The 13,671-nt window shown below is 34.1% G+C and overlaps 3 protein-coding genes across 4 annotated transcripts; 1 reads left to right on the plus strand and 2 right to left on the minus strand.

The window, feature by feature from the left end:
* Positions 1–1,035: 1,035 nt before the first annotated feature.
* Positions 1,036–2,850, minus strand: LOC101246769 (protein ANTAGONIST OF LIKE HETEROCHROMATIN PROTEIN 1). The gene has a single exon (XM_010316964.4). The coding sequence runs from the start codon at positions 2,642–2,644 to the stop codon at positions 1,286–1,288; it is 1,359 nt and encodes a 452-aa protein (XP_010315266.1). The 5' UTR covers positions 2,645–2,850; the 3' UTR covers positions 1,036–1,285.
* Positions 2,851–3,098: 248 nt separating this feature from the next.
* LOC101247074 (zinc finger protein ZOP1) lies at positions 3,099–8,097 on the plus strand. Of its 2 annotated transcripts, none has more exons than XM_004230757.5 (6): positions 3,099–3,394; positions 4,404–4,604; positions 5,282–5,405; positions 6,504–6,599; positions 6,685–7,082; positions 7,644–8,097. In XM_004230757.5, exons 1-5 carry the CDS (start codon positions 3,386–3,388, stop codon positions 7,041–7,043), a joined length of 789 nt encoding a protein of 262 aa, XP_004230805.1. In that variant the 5' UTR covers positions 3,099–3,385; the 3' UTR covers positions 7,044–7,082; positions 7,644–8,097. The 2 variants fall into 2 exon arrangements, with proteins under 2 accessions (XP_004230805.1, XP_019067451.1); XM_019211906.3 differs by lacking the exon at positions 7,644–8,097 and adding an exon at positions 7,171–7,322.
* A 3,839-nt stretch (positions 8,098–11,936) lies between these two features.
* Positions 11,937–13,185, minus strand: LOC101262366 (protein gar2-like). Its single transcript, XM_010316965.4, has one exon. The coding sequence runs from the start codon at positions 13,056–13,058 to the stop codon at positions 12,081–12,083; it is 978 nt and encodes a 325-aa protein (XP_010315267.1). The 5' UTR covers positions 13,059–13,185; the 3' UTR covers positions 11,937–12,080.
* Positions 13,186–13,671: the final 486 nt, after the last annotated feature.

Here is a 13,671-nt window from a genome sequence, read left to right on the forward strand (position 1 = left end):
GTTTTACCTTAGAAATCCTACAATTCTTTAGGTGTTGTTTGCATTTTTTTGGTTCGATTATTAAAAAACTAATATCAGTTTCTTGACGACTTTGTTTTTGTTACGACACTCTGTGTCTGTTCCTAACAAAATAAATCCATAAAAAGTAGGAAAATATTTTAAGCTGGGATTTCACACAAAAAATACTCATAGTTTCACGTCTTTATCTGAATCTGAAGTATAAAGTTGTCAAATGTACAATACGAAATATCCACTAAACTGAAAATCTACTTCTTTTACCTCCGTTCTCTTCCAAAGGGAAAACAAAAGCGACAACAATTAATACAGCAGATAGCAGAACAAATGACAGACGTGACTTCTTTATTTTTTACGCTAACATCAAGCTGTGAGGAATGTAAGATTGCATTTTACATCAAGCGTTGGATTTTGCAACTCAAAACTTAATTGAAGGCTTCATTTCTTTTTCTGTCCCCCTTACCATGACATGACTTTTTGATCTTCCAAAAGTCGGAAAAAATCAATCAAAAAGAATCAAAGTCATAATAGGCATTATTGGGAAAAGAAATGGCTTCCAGCTGAACATATTGGATCATACAAAACAAGGAAAGCACATCCGCATACTTTGTCAAATGTGTTGCAGTAAATCAATAGCACTGAACCATGGAATTATCTACAACTAGTGGGTGCCAAAAAAAACATTAAAGCTCAATTGCACTATATTTTCCTAATTTCAGTATCTACATTGGCTCATTGGAAGAAGAAGAAGAAGAAGACTACTCCAGATTTCATAAAATGATAAATCAATGTATGATTTACTACTCCAGATTTCATAAAATGACTCATCAATGTATGATTCTATCTCTCAATCCTATGTATGATCGATGACTCGGGATGCGCTGCCTTCTAAATTAGGTCAGGAAAAATACAAAAATATAGATAGCTAAAAGGTCATGATAGGCATAATAAGGTGAAATTGAGTAGCTGAACAAAGAGAGATGATACGACAAGCAGCGGATGCATATGTGCTCATATCAATCAGAGACAAGTAAATCTTTCTATTTCTTTCAGATAGCAGAGTTCGAAAGCAGCAGAGAGTTATTCCACACTGGAAGCAATCTACTGTAAATATTGAGGTGCTTTTAAGGTTGCCAACTAGACTACAACAATATTTCAGTACATTGCTACTCCTTGTCAAAGAGCAATATCAGCTACCATGAACCAAAAGCTAGATTTAACAAGTTATATTATCCTTACATCAAACCAAGCATCCTCCAGGAAACTTCACTCATCTTGAAGAGAGCCGTTGATATAGGTCATCAGCCAAGGCCTGCCTCGCGCTTCCACCATAATAATAGAAAGATTTCTCATTTTCTAACACCCTTGGAGGGGAACCATTCTCTTCCGGCTCCCTCCAAAGCTCTGGCTCTGGCTCCCTTGCAATCTGACACAAGTTGTGCAATACACAACATGCAACAATAGTTTGGGGTGCATGGCTTAGTCCCACATTCAAATTCTGAAGAATTTTCCACCTTCCTTTCAACAAACCTATAGCTTCCTCAACCATCTTCCTCCCCTTAAACAAGGCTTCATCATAGGCATTCTCAGCAGGTGAGCCAGTCCTATTCCCAGAAAATGGAGTCAGCAAAAACGACAACAATGGAAAACACCAATCCCCAACAATGTATGGCCTCACATGTTCTCCTCTAACATTAACCCCTTTGTCCCAAACAATATCACCAGAAATCAACCTATTATACAAAAGACTGTCTCTAAAATGCGTTGCATCATCAAATCCACCTGGGGCTTTCACACAAACATCCCAAAAGATCTTCTTGTGATCAGCAACAACCTGAAGCAATACGGATGGGAACCCATATCGGCTATAGTACATAGACGAGTTTACGGTTTCCGACGGAAGATGCTGCAACCTCACGGCCGTTCCATCAATAGCTCCACATATATTGGGGAGTGAAGTCAGTTCTTGAAACCCCTGAGTGGTCTCCACAAGACGCCGTCGACTCACCGGAATCTTGATAAACTCCGGGTAAAGCTTAGTAGCCAAGAGGCGGGTGACCATGTTAGTAATTTTCGAGATCAGGTAAGGTTCAAGACCATAACGGGTAGCTAGGTTTTTAGCAGAATAGCCGTGGAAGAGTCTAGAAAGTACCATAGCAACGGCGTAATCAGAAGGTAGAGAGAGTTGAGACTGGGTAATGTAGGGTTTCAGCTTATCAACAACTGTGGTGAAAACGGGATACGATAGTCCGTAAAGGGAACGCCACTGAGCGTCACGGAGAGGAGCTTCCATAGCCCAAATATGTTCAGTGGAGAGGGCACGAAAAGCAGAGACGGAGAATTCGGCGGCTGCCGGCGATGGTGAAGAGGGGTTGTTGTTAGGTGAAGAAGTTGAAGTTTTAGGTTTTTTCTTGTGTGGGTGAGTAGCGAGATAGGAGAGAACGGATGCGATGGTGAAGAAGAGGAGAGGTGCGGCGGAGGTGGAGGTGAGGAGGGAAGTAGGGGAGGTGGGTGAAGCGACGGAGGAAGAGTAGGATGATGTGGAATCGGAGAGAAGAGAGGTGGTGGGGTCAAGGTGGTTGTGGAGGTGAAGAAGATTTGTTAGCATCAGCAGAAAAGATTGATCCATTGTTAACAGAGAAGGAGATTGAAGGTCCACTTTGCCGGAGAAGACCGACAGGGTTTTGCAGCCACCGGCGGCAATGTCAATCAAGCCAATTCATATTTGACGACGAGTGGGTGGGAGTGGGGGCGGGGGTGGAAGAACTTACAGCAGAAGAGCAAATAAGTCCACGTAGTTTCGCAAATGTTGCAAACAAGCCCATACTTGTTCGTTTTGATAAACCGAATTTTTCTTTTTTACTTATTATATTTTTGATTAATTAATTAACAAAGATTAATTAATCATTTTCGTATAAATTTACTATGACATATCAATTTAAAAATAAATATAATTAAGAATTATATTTTTTTATTTAAAGTTTATTCGATGAGCATAAAATATTTCCAGAAAAATAAAAATAATGACGAAGATTATAATAGCTGCGGGTTATTTTGGGTTCCAAAAAGAATTTATTTAGATTGTGAAGGTCGATTAAATTTTATATCTAAAGATTCTATGTTTTATATAACACTGAATCTCCTTTTTCTTCAGCACTAACTAAACAAACAAATATCTCAAAGCGGATCGGGTGGGCCCGAATCCGAGTTCTTTTTTATTTATTTTTTGTTCCTCAATTTGGTTCTACTTCTTTGATTCAAAATTAGGGTTTAGAAGAAAAGGCCGTTGATTTTGAATAGGAAACAGATTTGAGCTTGAGAATCGCCGTCTTCTCCTTTCATTCAATCCATTCGTGTATCTGTTGCAGCCATGACTGAGGTATCGCTCTGCTAATCTTCCATTTTTTTGGCTAGCAACTTCAAAAAATGACTTTTCCCCCCCTTTATTTCTACTTGGGAATTCCTGCTAATTCTAACTAGACTAGATGTTAGGAATGGGTTATTTGTGGTTACTTTTATGTACTCCTGATTGATGATCAACTGTTTCAATTTTTGATCACTTGTGAGATGGGCTCAATTTGGTAAAATGATTCAAATTTGTGAGTTGGTAATCTTTAGTTGAGCGACAGATCAAATAATGTGAAACCCTCTTTCAAAGAACATAGACCACTGTTGAATTGATGTAGAGTTTATGATTTCAATTTGAAGTTCTATCACATGATGATTATCTTTCTCTGGGGTTGCTTATCGTGCTTCCTTCTTCATGCTTATTTCATTGTACATTTGCTAAGTGTAATGTGTTTATGTATCTGTCTTCATGTCTCATATCATCTATATTGTCTAGATTTCCATTTCACGGGTTCTTTGAGTTGTGCTGGATAAGTATGATTGGTGATAGAGTAGGATTTCGGATTAATTTGCAGGGTCATGATCTTTCAACTTTCTTATATTGTAGAAATCAAATGCAATATTCATATTTTTTTGTGGATGTGTGGTGGTGGAGGGATTTTTAAAAATTAGCTGTTAGTGTAGTTTCTGGTATTCAGATTTAGCTATGAACATTTGGAAGTTAAATACCTACAACAATTTCATTCCATCCATTACAAAGTCTTTTGATTCTTCAATCATCTTTTAGTTGGATTTGCTTTTGTTTTTGATTTAGTGCTGCTCTACCTTTTTATTACTGTAATAGAATTTCCAGCCTTCTGTCATTGTATTTTGCATATTTCTTGTTTCCTCAACCTGTTACTTTTCTGTATACAGATTCTTCGTCCTTTCCCTCCGATTTCTGATTACAGAACCCAAGATAATTATACTGATGTTTACTTTCTTGTGATGAACTTACAATTTTATAAATATGCCTGTTTCATGTTTTTCTCATTGTACAGTTTTGGGTTAGCCAAGGAAATAAATGGTGTGATTTCTGCAAAATCTTCATATCGAACAATCCTACGAGCATTAGGAACCATGAACTTGGTACGCGCCACAAGGAAAGTGTGGGCAATAGGCTTAACACAATGCGACAAGAGAAAGCTACAAAAGATAAAGAGTTAAAAGAAGCAGCCCGTGCTCTGGAGCAAATTGAAGCGGTAAGTTCTATTGTATTGGTATTTATGTTCATATATAAGTTCACACATTTATGACGAGTTACTTCAATTCTCTGATGACAACCGATAGTATCTGTGGCTTAATATTATGATGTTAGTATTTACCATCCTAAAGAAATTAAAACGGTTATGAAGGGTTTGTAATATATGTGTGTAAATCTGTTGATGTTTCTGTTTGTAATTACATTTAAGTTCTAAAATACTTACCTTACTAAAAGATTATCTGTTTTGAAAAATTATTAAGTCAAATTTCTCCCAAGTACCATTACTGCAATTCCTCCTCCATCAGGTGTGATATGCTGAGCAGCTTTGGAGATTAGTGTAATTTCATTTACTAGAGAAAATGTCTTTGCTGGCTATTCTTCTTTAATTGTCTAATTTGCAGGTTATATAGCTGCTCAAAATATGCTGTTGTACCAACTTATTTTATCCTAACTTCCTAAGATATCTCAGAGTGCAACACTTAACATGATCTTATTACATAGGTTCTCTTAAACTTCCACGAATAGAATTATTAATTTTTTTTTTTTTTTTTACATAATTTCATCCATCGTCTTTTTGACTTGTTTTATAGTTTAAAGAAGAAATGGATTAAATGATGGTGACTGTGAATGAACAAAAATGTTATTGCTTAATTATGTCTTTTTTTTATTGACCAGAAAGCTCAACGCAGCTATGATAAGGACATGGCTCGAGTAAAAGAAGCCAGAAGTACCAATATACAGGCCCTGGCTACTCATGATAATGGTCAAGCGACTACCAAGGGATCTGCTGTATCAGAAGGTGTTCAATTTCTTTGCTGTCCTGTGACATTATACCTTTTACTATTTGGTTATAATTGTGTGGACTCTGATTAGAAACATTGTCTTTCAATTTGTTTTAAATAGAGTTCTTTTTCCGAACAAAAGGAGTTGGTTATAAACTAGAGATATCTCATGAGTGCTTATAGTTTGTATTCATTTGTCAATTTTGAGATAAAAACTTTTACCAAGTTAAATTGAATATGAGTTAAACTATCATTTGACAATATCTCAGTTCTCCCACTTAATTATCTGGATTGCAGATATTTTAGGTTATACAAGTCTTTTAACTTTCATATGCAAAGAAAACGATTTCTTCCATTTCGTTTATCGTTTTATCTTCTTGTTATTACTGCTTTCTTTTCATCTCTTCTTGGCCCAAGCTCCATCGGAAACCTCCCTACCCTCACAAGGTAGGGTAAGGTCTGAGTACACTCTACTCTCCCTAGGCCCCACCTGTGGGATTATACTAGGGATGTTGTTGTTTGTTGTTGTTGTGTACAAAGAAATAATTTCTGGCATTGGTTATTTAATTCTTGTCGTTTGGTTTTTGGTTTTGCATCTACTGCTTGTTCTTTGCAATTCCTTCGTGACTAACTTGGTTAAAGAAATATCGCAATTTGTGGTGTCTAGAGGATACCTTGATTAATAGGCAAAGTTAACTAATCCTCTTGTTTTATGGGAACCACTCTATCAGGTCATTAATTCATAATATGAACAAAGCAATGAAGCATCATGCCTTTCTTCCATTTTTGTTAATGCTACTGTTCAGTTTCCCAGATGATAAATTTGAAGGGGGTGAAAATATCTTGTCCTAAAGAATTTGCTTATTTTGCTTTAGTGGCAAAGTTCTCTTCTATATTAGGGGATTCAAAGGGTGGTGAAGTGAAACAGGAAATTAACATTGCTGGGGTGGATTCCAACTGTATTGACAATTAACACAAAAGGTTTATGTCGCCTAAGAGTTCCTTTTTCTTCCACATTTACGCTATTTACGTCACTTACTTCAAGATTGAGTCAAAATGGTGGCCTTAATTTTGTCTTGCTAAATGTGCGACTTAAATTTGTGTTTGTACAACAGAATGGGAGTATGACAGCTCATCCGGCTACTATTACAATCAAAGTAATGGATGTTCCTATGATCCTAACTCTGGCTTCTATTATACAGATGTTTTAGGTAAATTTGCTTTTCCAGAGATCCAAAAAGCTACCCCACACTTTTTTTTCTGGCAGTTTGTTTAATTAAATGAAATGTGACATAGGTAGGTGGGTAACACAGGAAGAGGCACTTGCTGCAACTCAAGTTTCTTCAACGTCCATTTCAAAGAAACCTTTAGCGAAAGCACCTGTATCAACAATGGGTGCTGGATCTTCAGAAAATAAAAACACAGTATCTCATCAAAGTGGTCCTCCACCAGGACGTGTTGTTTCAACCCCTCCAAATCCCATGAGATCTGCTAAAGGTAGACCTTCTTCACTAATGGTTAACAAAAGGAAAAGGGAGAATGAGAAGCCAAAAGCTGTTACTGAGGAGGAAGCAACAGCACGTAAGGCCAGGGAGGCTGCAAGGAAGAGAGTTGAAGAGAGAGAGAAATCACTGCTTGGTCTGTATAAGCATTGATTTGTGTATCTTTGTCAAACATTTTCTCGCTGAAAGGAGGTGAGTTTTCAGTATGATTTTGTCTAGTCTGAATTCTAAACTATCAGTCAGGAAGCTATCAAGGAGCCATATTGAATTTTTGTTGTAGGACTTCACTGTGATGGGTTCTTCAAGGTGCCTTGTTAGGTCATTTTATGGCCTTATACTTCAATGAATGATGTTCTTTATGGGAATTTCTATTTTGTGCTAAAGATGTACAGTTATCTTGTTATATCATCAAGGCCGTGCTATTTCATTGAATGATTGCCTAAGTAACTTTTCTAAAGAAAATTCATTGTTTTATTAGTTGGATTCTTCTGATATGCAAATCATTGGAGAAAGTTCTCAACCTTGCTATTCAATTTCCTTAGAAGTACATGTTGCTGGTGTAGCACACTAGTAACTACTAGTAAGTTGCATTAGAATGGAATTCAATGTTCTCCGTGTTAGGATCAGGTCCCTTTTTTTCCTAATTTCATTTTCTTCTCTGTGAAGAGAGAAAAAGGGGTCAAGGGCTGTTATAGGTCATTAGAATTGACCAGAGTTATCATCTGAGTATTTTTCATCTTATATTAAATGCAGGAATATTTGACAAGGTGATGCCAAACAAATGTGTTGAGGATTCTCAGTGACATTTACAACATTCAATCACCCAAAATTCACCACACAATGTTAGGCTGCGAAGGTGGTATTCTAATTGCTTCACCAATTACTTGACTGACAGTTTATTACATTAAATCCCGTACACAAGGAGTCTGGGTGAGGTATGCAGCCTAATCTATTCATGCACTTTCAACCAGTGAACTGCCCCTACATCACGAAGTTTGTATTGTTGTTGTATCATGTGCGGTTCTCCCAATTAAAACATTTATATAACTGTACATGTGTGGCGAATGAAGAATTTGGTTCAAGATTCAAACTGATTCTTTTCTTTTACGTGTTAATTTCGAGATCAAGTTATCCGGCGTTCAGAGAAATTGAACGAAAATTTTTAATTTCTTTTCCAAATTGTATTGAAATGTGTTTTCATTCTCTATGAGGTATGCGTCGTTTCCTTCAATTTTGTTCCTTTGTATGCATGAAATTAATTGTTTATGCGTATGAAGACCCAGGCCACAAATATGGGTGACATTGACTTAGGTGGGTCAGTTTTATTTGACTTTGAATGTCAAATAAATCAGCCGTGATTGTGGAATTAGTAGTAATTGGCGTTCCAGTCACGTGGTTGCATTTTGGACTCGAAAAAGTGTTATAAATGCCTAAACACCCATTGTGAGAAAGAAACAAACACAGACTGTTTTGGCTTGACTTGTGCAACGAAAAATGCAAAGACACAAAATTTAATGACTTAAAATGTATGTATAGTATAACACTTGGTGCGAATAAGTATTTTCTTTTTAACTCCGTTCTTATCCCAATAAGGTTTTCATAGCTTTTCTTTTATATCAGCTTTTATTCTTTTGCTTTCTTCTGCAATGTTTTACTTTCCTCCAACAATAACGACTTCTCAAGTTCAATTTCGAATTATTCCTACAATTCTTTTCTTATGTTAAAAAAAAATTCACATTTTTAGCCATTACGAATGAACATACATTACAATTATTGTTGACGTTTGATACATTCAAAATCAATAAAAAGTCAACATTTACCTCATTTTTTTCTTTTAAAAAAAACAGTACATCTGTGAAGAACATAAATTATAGTAACAACCACCGACAGAAACACTGTAAGGTCATGATTATCATGTTAAAAATAAAAATAACAAAGTTCTTTTTTATATATATGAACAAAGGGACACTTGTTATTTGTTAACACCATACGATCCAAATAATTACATCCACCTCCGTTTATGCTAATCTAATCCGTCATTTACTCTCTAATCCAATCATTAGAATAAATGGTCGATTTTAAGCCCACAAAAAAAACATACCAAGAATTGAGAAGAAAAAAAGCTAAATTATATTCAATGAATTTAATTTCTTCTAAAAAAAAGTTTTGATTCCCACGATGGTGGTCGTTTCTACTTTACCCTACAAAATTAACTATTGCTAAAATAAAAGTTTATACTAACGTAATGATGCTACTTCCCCCTAAAAAAAGCATAAAGTTCTCTTCAATATCTTAGTTATTACATTATTTTATTTTGAAAAATAATGACACTGGTACATTTCAGCAACTAACCAAGTCATTAAAAATGAAAATGATAATCAAAAAAGTTGGATTAAAGTGATGAGTAGATAATCAAAAAATTAATATATCATTGAGCTGTAATGGCATGAAAATTAATTTTGTTATACCAAAAAAGGTCTCGTTTGGCAACTAATTAATTTGTTTATTTACTATTTATACGAACAACTTGGTACTTCTTAATTTACATACGATATGAATATAAAGTAAAAATAAATAAATTGGGATGTGGTCCTTCTTGCTTAATTGAACTGTGCCAAGTACTAGAAATAGCTGGACCATAATGAAAATTGTGCATCTAAGCTTCCACTTTATATTAATTCAGGCGTAGTTTTTTTTTTATCATAGATCAACAGATGATTCGTCCTTTGCTATCAACTATAGTAAAAATTAAAAATGAATTAAAAAAAAGTTGTTAGATTTAATATGAGAAAATTTGTTGGTTTAAGATTTTTGAATGACCTATAGTTTTTTTTTTCTTATATTAAACAAGGATACCAAGTCCAGCAGTATGTACTTTGTTATATTAATTTTATGCAAAACTTTTTTGTGTACTTTATTTTATATTATAAATAGTACATGAATCCGCACAAGTCTGGTTGTCGACCGGCCGAAAAATATTTGTCATGATGATAGACCTTTTAATGTAAAATATTAATTAAATGATTACAGAGAAAAAAGACATTAACTTTAAATAATGCTTTTTAAAGGTCTATTATTTTGGTTATTGGCTTATTATCAAATTACTATATTTTTGTAGAGCCGTTAATATGGGTTAGCCCTGTTGAACCGACCTGGCTTAACCTGAAATTTAATAGGGTTAGGTTATGATTTTTGGAGCTCATTTGAGAAAAGGATTTTTTAGCATGGCTTGAATAAGTCCGTTGATTTGTAGAACTTGAGAAATATCAGTGGGCCGGCCAGTGGACCAATAAAAATTAATTAAAAAATATAATGTAATATTAAAATATAAAATTAAAGAGTTGTTAAACTCAAAACAATTAGGTTAATATTTCAATTTAGAATTTTATATTACAAAGATAATTTTATTTGTGGATTTGATTAAAAAGTAGTAACATTAACATCATGTAACATTGTTTTGCTGATATTTATGACAATATTTTTAAATTATAATTTATAATTTAATTTAATAATTCTAAAAATAATATAATTTTTAAATAAAATGGACTGGCCCGACAAATCTGTGGCCCACGTACTTGTGAGTTGGCTAGCCATTTTCTAGCTCACACTAAAAATAGACTAGCCCGACCTGGCCCGTAAAATACTAAAGCCTATATGAATTAGCCCGAATAGAGTGAGCTAACCCATATTGACAGGTTTATATTTTTGAATCTATCTTTATGGAATATTTAGTTTTCAAAATTCTAAAAGAGTAATTTAATTATGGAAATTCTTCACAAAAAAAATTGTATAAAGAAGTACAGTTGACAAATGACAACCCCGTCCTTAATTAAATCTAAAAAAAAAGTGGAGTTTCACTAATAATACTTTATTTTATTAATAATAAGAAAGGAAACAAGTATTAACTATTTATTGGTGCGAATATAATCATGCTAAATATTCCTTAGGTAATTACTAAAGAATCTTAAATTATTCAGTACATGACCACCTGCAATTTTTCAATAAATGCACTAAATTTAAAGGGCAGAATATTATTAAAAAAAATAATCTAGATACTGATTGATTGTCCGGAGACTTCATGTGGATAATCCGAATAAAAATGTATTAAGTATATACTATAAAGAATAACAGAAATAAGTTAAAATAAAATACAAACACTTGTATTGTCCAAAAATGGATTATTTTTTTGTACAATTAAAATTTTAAAACAGATAATAAGTCTATAGACGTGCCATCCATAAAGTATTCATCACGATAAATATTGGAAAATATAAGACGGAGTATATTATTTAGTAATAATAAATAATTATCAATCATTTTAAAACTATTAAATCTATCGTAGTGAAGCTCTCATATGTACCCTTGCGTGTCAAGACGTTTTCACATACGACTATTGTAAACTTTTGACCAAGTTTACTCATAAATTTATTAACAGTGTGGTTGGAAGCTCCTCTTCAGTACAGACGGTTTTTTCTTCAGAACGGATTTATTCTAAAATATAAAATTAAATTAAGAATTAAAATCGTGTTTTAAATTTATCACTAGAACGAATAGCATATCAGCGATCAAATTTGCTACGTTAGTAGGAGTTGTGGGTAAAGCAAGAGATCTTATTCTATCCTTAAGGATAATGGGGTTATATAAGATATTCTAAGGTGATTCTCAGTTCGAGTTTTGAGCATAGTAGACGAAGATCCAATTTCGGGTCATTTCTTGGTGAACATGATCTGCCATAATCTCTTCGATCCCTTCATTTATGTGCCAGAATAGAGAGAGATGAGCCTCACACGAATTCATATTACTTGGGGCTCCTCAACAAGAATATATTGATCAGCATAATTTCATGTATGAGTTTTGTGAAAGATAGAATTTAGACAAATCTTATTTTTTTGAGTTAAATTAAATATTTTTGATAGACTTTCGATTTAAAAGAAAAACATATGACTCAAGATTATAAAAAAAAAGGGGACAACAAACCATATGCAAAAGGATTTTGGAAGTGAACATTTTATGCACAAAAAAGAATCATGTAAAATACACAAAGTATGAAAAAAATGTAAGCACTCTCTCTTTTGTATTTTTAAAAATATTTTTCCAGAGAGAAATATATGTAACAAATTAATTTTCCAAAAGGAAAATAATGAAATGAGTAACAAAATTAAGGCCCAAAAAATTACAGTATCTGAAGTATTAACGGCGACTCATAGACATAGAATTAGCGACACTTTTTGATACAGAATCTTGCAGCGATGCATTGAAACCTAAGCAACCCAATAAGCCTTGTTTGTATGGTAAAAATGTCTTCTTCTTCATTTCTTCTGATACTGCTCTGTTCATTGTGTAATGCAATTCATGTGCAGAAATGGGTCCTTTTTTTCTTGATCTAACACTCTCTGTTGATCTAAAGCTTGAATTTTTAACATCTTCTTCATGGGTTTTCTTCAACAATTCGTACTTGTTTAGTTGTTCTGTACTACTTGGTCGACCTTCTGAAGAACTTCGGAATAGAAGCAAGTCTTTGATTTTCCATTTTTTGGACCAGAGTGAGATCATTGAAGAAACTGAAGAAGACGAAGAGGAGGAAGATGATGATGAAGAAGAAGAAGAAACAGAGGCGGATTTTTTTGTGTTTTCTTGATTGCTTTCGTGATCAAATAATAAGTCGGAAACTTTCAAAGGCGATAAATTTGAAGAATTCTGTTGGGGTTTCTCTGTTCGGCTCTGTTTTTGTAAAGCTGTAACAGATGGGTCGAAATCTTTTTTCTTGTGTCGAGGAGAAAATGTTTCCATGAACGATTTCTTCGGTGATTTTGGAGAATCCATGTGTTTTCCTTCATACTGAAACCGTGGAGGTGGTTTCAAAGGTTTAATCTTTCCGCAATCAAACAGCTCATCAGCTGCCGATAACGAAATCCTCTCCAATTGCCCACTGAAATCAAAAGCAAAATCTTCATCATCTTCATCTGGGTTATCTTTCTCTTTTGGGATTTCTTCCCAATTGAATTCATCGTAAAGAGGGGAAATCCGAGTAGGACTAGCAGGTGCACTGTAAAACAACGTGGCAGCACGTGGAGGACTTGATGGAGCACTCATGTACGGAGTAGTACAACCACTGTCGATATTGAAATCAACCGGCGCCGGAGATTGCATCATCACCTCTGTTTCCATTTTATGCACACCAACTGTTCGATAAATTTTCTTAAAGAGAAAAATACTGAAAGTTTTAGTTTTAGAAAAACAGGGGAAGAGAAGAATGATTATATAAGGAAAATAGGCCAAATGACAGAGACAGAGTCGCCTTTTCTTACGTTTACTTTTATGGACTTTTTATGATCAAGACTCATGAACAACTACTTGTCAAATAACCAATTTTACCCCTATTTGATTTTGATAAGCATTGTTGTGATTGAATTTGTGTAGGGGTATTATCGTCCATTTAAAAAATAATAAAGGGTGATGATAATCTTGATGTAAGAATCCGATTTTTTCGTGATTTTACCGTTTGATTTCCATTTTAAGTGTGTTTTTTTCCTTTTTGTTTGAAGTTTAAATTAAAGGATAAAAAAAACTTATGATGATGAAAAAATTACGGCTAAGTTAAAGTCAGCTAGTGGATATTTTTATTTTTTTGATAAGTGAGGAAGAAAAAATAAAGAAAGCAACAAGAATTAGAAAACAAAAGAAGAAAAGAAATGTGAAAAATGGAGTAATCAAATGCAACTTTCACTCAATAATGCAGATGAGTTCAAAGAATAAGAGGCTAAAAATGTATTAAATGTCA

Source organism: Solanum lycopersicum, chromosome 1 (assembly GCF_036512215.1).
Source record: "Solanum lycopersicum chromosome 1, SLM_r2.1".
Classification (NCBI taxonomy): domain Eukaryota; kingdom Viridiplantae; phylum Streptophyta; class Magnoliopsida; order Solanales; family Solanaceae; genus Solanum; species Solanum lycopersicum.

What these genes read in the sequence shown, in the direction of transcription:
- LOC101246769 (XM_010316964.4), bottom strand. Translation starts at nt 2,644, where the DNA reads ATGGATCAATCTTTTCTGCTGATGCTAACAAATCTTCTTCACCTCCAC.
- LOC101247074 (XM_004230757.5), top strand. An exon ending in CTCTGGAGCAAATTGAAGCG is followed by an intron (nt 4,605 to 5,281) that starts GTAAGTTCTATT and finishes TTTATTGACCAG; the next exon opens with AAAGCTCAACGCAGCTATGA. An exon ending in CTATTATACAGATGTTTTAG is followed by an intron (nt 6,600 to 6,684) that starts GTAAATTTGCTT and finishes AATGTGACATAG; the next exon opens with GTAGGTGGGTAACACAGGAA.
- LOC101262366 (XM_010316965.4), bottom strand. Translation starts at nt 13,058, where the DNA reads ATGGAAACAGAGGTGATGATGCAATCTCCGGCGCCGGTTGATTTCAAT.